The 6253-nt window shown below is 39.8% G+C and overlaps 1 protein-coding gene across 2 annotated transcripts in view; it reads left to right on the forward strand.

Moving 5' to 3' along the window:
* The window catches only part of immt (inner membrane protein, mitochondrial (mitofilin)), a 21160-nt gene that overhangs the window by 1518 nt on the left and 13389 nt on the right, over positions 1-6253 (forward strand). Inside the window, exons 2-6 of one of the 2 annotated variants that reach the window (XM_034882837.1) lie at positions 605-672; positions 803-995; positions 1458-1575; positions 4749-4841; positions 5627-5782. In XM_034882837.1, coding sequence (XP_034738728.1) covers positions 605-672; positions 803-995; positions 1458-1575; positions 4749-4841; positions 5627-5782 — 628 coding nt within the window. The remainder of the gene's footprint in view (positions 1-604; positions 673-802; positions 996-1457; positions 1576-4748; positions 4842-5626; positions 5783-6253) is intronic. The other variant, XM_034882838.1, reaches the window with a different exon arrangement.

The raw sequence follows: 6253 nt of genomic DNA on the forward strand, positions 1-6253 counted from the left end.
TTGAACTGCAGGAGATTCTCTTGACCATGTCTACATGCCTAAATGCACTGAGTTGCCGCCATGTGATTGGCTGCTTAACGAGCAGTTGGACAGGTGTACCTAATAAAGTGGCCGGTGAGTGTTTATGGTAAAAGGAAAGAATAATTGGTGTCTTGTCTCTTTGCCATTGCACGTTCTAGTTTAACGTTTAGAGAGAGATGCAAGGAAAAGATGTGAGGAAACATCTCTTCTGTGATGTGCGTTCTAAATAATAAGAATTGAAAACTGCTAGTGCAGTCCACCTGAGAACATATTGGCCTCTGCATGAGTTCCCTGTAATAGCTATTTTACAGCCATTCTCACATGCAGAAATCAAGTCAAACCATACTTTTTAAGGGAATTTCACGGCTCAGCAACACTAAGGCCATTCCTGGTAGCATGCAGTTACTTTAATTTGTAACATTTCCTTGTTAGATTTTTTTTAGATGTTTTTGTAATGGAATAATAGTTAACATTGAAACTGTGCATGTTTTAGGATGTGAAGATCAAGCAAAAGCACTGCATGAACTGTCTATCTAATAGCCATTCTCTCTCTCTCCCGCCCCCCCCCCCCGCCCCCCCCCAGAAGAACTGCAGGAGAAGTCCTCTAACCAATCTGCAACACTGCCGGCACTACACAGCTGGAGAATCCAGGTAACACACACACACGCACACACATCCCACACAGGCTTGCTCTTTACATTCAGGCCTCTAGATGATTAGCAAAACTTTGTCACCCCTCATGTTGACAACAGATTAATTTTGCTGTCCTCTTACCCCACAGTGGTGGTGCTGCTAAAGTGGTTGCGGCTGGCTTGTTGACAGTAGGCGGAGGCATCGGAGGTACAGTACTCTACGCCAAATGGGACCACAAGTTCAGAGCGGCCGTGGAGAACAAGGTTCCATTCTCAGACTGGCTTCTGGGTCTTGCTTTAGGACCCGCCTCTCAAGACAACAGCTTCCCTGTCAAGAAACAGGTCAGGATTGACGCCACTTTGGGGGAATGTGCTAAGGCTAGCTGGAAGTTCTTCTTCTTTAGATTAGACTGTTAAGGTTGCGGCTTCATATTCCAAAAGACTTAAGGCTGTTGTTGCTGCCCGAGGTGCCACAACAAAGTAGTGAGCAAAGGCTGTGAATACTCCTAAATACATTTAATAACATTTAAAAAAACTTGTCATTATGGAGTATTATGGGTAGAATTTTGAGGATAAAAATGCAATAAGGCTATTACAATAACTACATGTAGAAAAAGTGAAGATTTTCAGTGAATACTTTCCATTTGCACTGTATATTCTTTTAGCTTGATAGTTTTTAAATCAGGGCCCATCGGTAATAGATTTGACTCTGTACAGAACTGATTGTGACGTGTCACTCTAAGCAAAAACATTTAGAGAATCTCAGGCCTCTCAGTTAAAATGACCACTGTTTCTGCTGTTTAGGTGGAGATGGCCCAGCCTCCCTCTATGATGGAAAAACCGGCAAAGGGATCCAAAGCTAAGTCTGAGAAAAAGGCAAAGGAGGCGGCAGAGAGTCCTGTCCCCACACAGAGCATAGAAGGTAAGTCTCTGATTGGCTTCGGACTCAGAAATTCCGTACTGGCAGTTTGTCCCCCCTTTCAGCCTGCCGCCTTGCTGCTGTGAGCCACTGTTGATTGTTAGGGCTGCGTATAGTTAAAACATATTCAATTCCGATGCCAATACTGTGACTTTTGGTACCGGGTCCTGAAAGATACTTTGTTCAATGCCAGTTTTATAGCCTGGATGCCAGCTGAACGTAGCCCCGCCCACTTTTGAGAACCAGAGCTGTTTAGAGCAATCAAATAGTCAGGGCGGGCTTCATACGATGATGGACAGATGATCAACAGTAACGTAAACAACCACGTCACCAAAGAGCGCTAAGACGGCTGCCGCTGGAGAACTGAGATGTGTAGATTCCACCATCGCGCCTGTTATAGAAAATATCAACAGCGCATTCATTTTTAAAAGAGGGACAGAGACCCGCAATTGAGGCTATTTTCAGTCGGAAAGATGTTTTTGCCTTCATTCCTACAGGATTCTGAATTTATCAGCTGGCCCCGATGGTCTCCGTTGCTCTGATTGGTTGTAGGTCTGTCTAGTTGAGTGCAGAGGCGTTTTCTTTCCTGGTTTATTTGAAACACGCCCAATGGAGCAGTATCACTCTCATAATCTGACTAGGAGTACGACAACGTCAGGCTACCAATTTTACACACAAAAAATCATTTTTGTTTATTTTTCAGCCCCGTCTTGGTGTAACGTAGAGTTTTTCCTGCGTGTCTCTATGACGTGTAATGTTAGGCAGCCAATCACAGACATGATTAGATCTAGGTAAAAATATGCTGCGTGCTGATTGGCTCACTGACGCTGATGACATTTACTCCTTAGAGACTGAAATTTGGTATTGAATGACGATGAGGCATTTTTCGATACTTGATACTTTAGAAGCAATTCGGTGCTGAAAAAGTATTCAATTCTATTGAAGTATTCAAAAACATTTGACACTTTAATCTTATTCCAAGTGCATTTCCAGACTAATTTAGAAATCAGCTGTGTGTTGGATGGCAGGGTCCAGACTAACTTTTCCACCAGTTGCACATTATTTGGTTGCACCCTTTTTTTGGTAAAGCATGCTTTTAATTGATAACTTTGTGGACTTTGTTCTGATGAATAGTCGTCCAAATTTGCATACCCTAGTTTTGCATCAATATAAAGATCGACAGTGACTCGAGACTTGATATTTGCAACATGTTTTAATCTGGATGTTAAGTTTCTCTTCCGCGAGCAGTGGCTGACATAGGGATCAGGTCCTTTTTCCATCGTATCATTTTAAAAGAAAAGCAAACTTGTTGCTGAAGTATAAGTGTTTTCTGTGCACTCTGTTGTTTTAATGCACCTACAGAGATCTCTCAGGGTAAGCTTTCTTCTGTTCTTCTTTAGCTGTGCTCCTTGGCCGTTCACTACACTTTAGAGTGAGAACAACTGAGAATAATACAACTATGGAAAGTACAACTGAGGATAGTATAACTGAGGATAGTACAACTAAGAATAGGAAGATGGGGGCAACTGCTTCACAAATTATATTTTTAAATTCTGTTTAGGTATTATTCCATCTACTGACATTTTGTATTCATTGACTGTTTTATATGTTTTTTATGAATCCCTTTTTTAAATGTGAACTTTTATTAATTGAATAATGAATGTACTTAATAAAGTAATCATTCCTTACACTCTGCATTTATTAGACATTTTCAGTAGTTTATTTATTCGTGTGTAGTAGTTTTCATTTATTCCCTTTTTTTTAAATATAATGTATTCCTGAGCAAGAAGCCAACAACGTGTCTGAAAACCCGTTTTAATATCACAATTTAATTTTAATTATAATAATAATGAGGACAAACACTGTCCAAGTCTTCACCAAATGGCTGACAACGTGCAGCTGTTAAAAACTTCTGTCCAAAGTTTATAATTATAGCAGGGTTTTCGTGGCTCGGAACTGGCATATGGGGGGGGGGGGTGGGAGGACTACGCATGGCAGTTAGCATGATCGGTCCGCGTACAGGAAAGAATGAGTCTGTTAACTTATTTGAAAGTAATCTATGCATTTACCTGTTATGTCTGACAATTTGTTAAACAATAATGTATCTTAAGTTTGAGCAAATTAAACCCCAATTAACAAACAGATATTATTTTAATAAATAACCTGGAGAGTCCGGTTCAGACTATAAATATCTTTTAAAAACATTAGGCTGGCAGAATAACCATCCCAAAACACAGCTTACAACAGTGGTGCATGTTGCCCTTTAGTCCTTTTTAATAAGAAAGACAATTGACGGGAAGTTAATGGATTAAATTTACAGTCTGCCATTTAAGCTAAATGCCATTCACTGTTTGTAGACCTAGGTAAAATGCAGCGCTACCTAGCCATGGCCCGAGCGACATGCGTCGCCGTGTCTCCACTTAGAGATTAGATTTAACGCAGTTGCAGCTTGAGGAGGAACGCTGTAATGCAGTCCAGTACATCTAGCTCTGTGATAAATACTACTAAAGAAAATGACTCTGGTCTTATTTTATATTTGAATCAGATTTTGTATTATTATATTTTTACAATAAAACCAGGTGATTCACTGAATAACTTCCCTTATTTCTCTGGTGAATTTTACTATCTATCATGTGTGGGCATAACATTTGTTCTGTTCCCCAAACAGGTATGTTTTTATTAGTATTCTTTGGCCGTGTTTTATTTTATGATTTACATTTTTGGAGTCCTTTGTTTAAAGAGAACCCAGCAATCCCAAACTGTTCTGAATCATAATCCAAAATCCTAAATACAGCTGGGTATCGTTCAAAAATATTTGATACCTGACTGATAGTGTGACTTCGATACCTGTTCCTAAAAGATACTGCGTGGATACCAAAAAATAACAGTTATTTTATGAAACAAAAGAAATCACAAAGGTACAGCCCAAATCAATGACGAGGCATTTTTTAATACTAAGGAGGCAATTCGGTCGGTGCCTGAAAAGGATTGAATTTTGTACCCAGCCCTAATTCTAAAGCCAAATGTTAATCTAAACTCAGACATTCAGATGTGGTTCCCTTTCACTTTGTACAGCTGGTGCATAGAATCCAACACACACACACAAACACACACACACACACACACACACACACACACATAACTCTCTGTGCCTTCTGTATCTGTGTCCAACCCAGAGGCTTCAGCAGAGGCTACTCACATCCTCTCAGCCATGGGGGAGGTCCAGTCAGTCCCGGCTCCATGTGACACAGAGGGAACAGCAGCCAAAGGTAACCATAAGCTGCACCGCTCCACCACTTCATTCTTAGAATTAAAGCAGAAATTTAATCTTTGGACATTTAAATCAATGTATAGATCAGAAGTGCCATAATTCAGTTAATCCTATGAAGGGCCACAAATACTATAAATCTGGATGGAGGGCCCCGTGCCAAACATAAATGTTGATGTGTTGTGGAATCTCATTATATTAAATTAGAGCCCCAAAGAGGAATTGATTAGTTGTCAACTATCAAATTAATCGCCAACTATTTTTATTTGGGATTAATCGATTTTAGTCTTCGGTCTTTTTTTATGAAATATTCTCTGATTCCAGCTTGTTAAATGTGTATATTTTTTTCTAGTTTCTGGACTCCTCTGCGACAGTAAACAGAATCTCTTTGAGTCGTGGACAGAACAATTTGAAGATGACACAGATCGACATGGCACATCAGTGCTTTAAATGGGAGAAAAAAGTGTATCAAACATCTCAAATATGTTTTGTTACTTGCAGCGTACTTGTATTGTCAAGAAAATAAACATTCTAAATTTGTAAGTCAGGATTTAAAGCACTTTCTAAATAAGAGGAGATTAACCTTATGTGTTTTATATTGTTAGCTGTAAATCAGAAAATGCTTACTTAACCCAAACCAAACGCAAAGCTTCCTTGAGGTCCACTGTACACTAAATAACAGAATAAATACCGCTGCGAAGGAAACGGTTACACTTTGTCTGCATCACTATGGCTATAAGGTATTTAGTGAAAGTAAGGTTACATTGTGTCTTTGTGTTCCCCCAGAGGAGGAGTGCAAAGAGTGCCATGGCCACGAGGATCCCCCAGTGACTGCAGTAGTTCACCCTGACACAGAGTCAGAAACACTGAAAGAGAGACCAGTAGAAGAGGTGACAGCTAGACTGGCTCAGCAAGACCTAGAGGAACAGGACGCCCTGGCATGTAGGTTCACACTCACACACACACACACACACACGCACGTGCAGAGACCTCTGAAGGGGCAGGTGCTCAATGTTAAAAGGGGCACATGGTACCCAACACAGCATTAGGGCTGGGTATTGGAGCTGATCATCTTCCTCTATAAAATGAATTTCAGTAGTTATTTTTTTAAATATTCAAATAATATTTGAATATTTCAGCATTCAAATAGGATTGATTTATTTTTACTAATCAAATTATGTATGACTTTTAGGATTTCCTTCCAATAGCCCTACTGTGTTTAGCTACAGTGTAGGAAAAGATACAGATGTTACTGTTTAACATATTATGATGTATCCCAAAACTGTAAGGAAGGAGATAAAGGAGAAATATGTCATGGCATAAAGAACACTACACAATGTACATACAGTGGGTACGGAAAGTATTCAGACCCCTTTAAATTTTTCACTCTTTGTTTCATTGCAGCCATTTTCC

Source organism: Etheostoma cragini, chromosome 10 (assembly GCF_013103735.1).
Source record: "Etheostoma cragini isolate CJK2018 chromosome 10, CSU_Ecrag_1.0, whole genome shotgun sequence".
Taxonomy (NCBI): Eukaryota; Metazoa; Chordata; class Actinopteri; order Perciformes; family Percidae; genus Etheostoma; species Etheostoma cragini.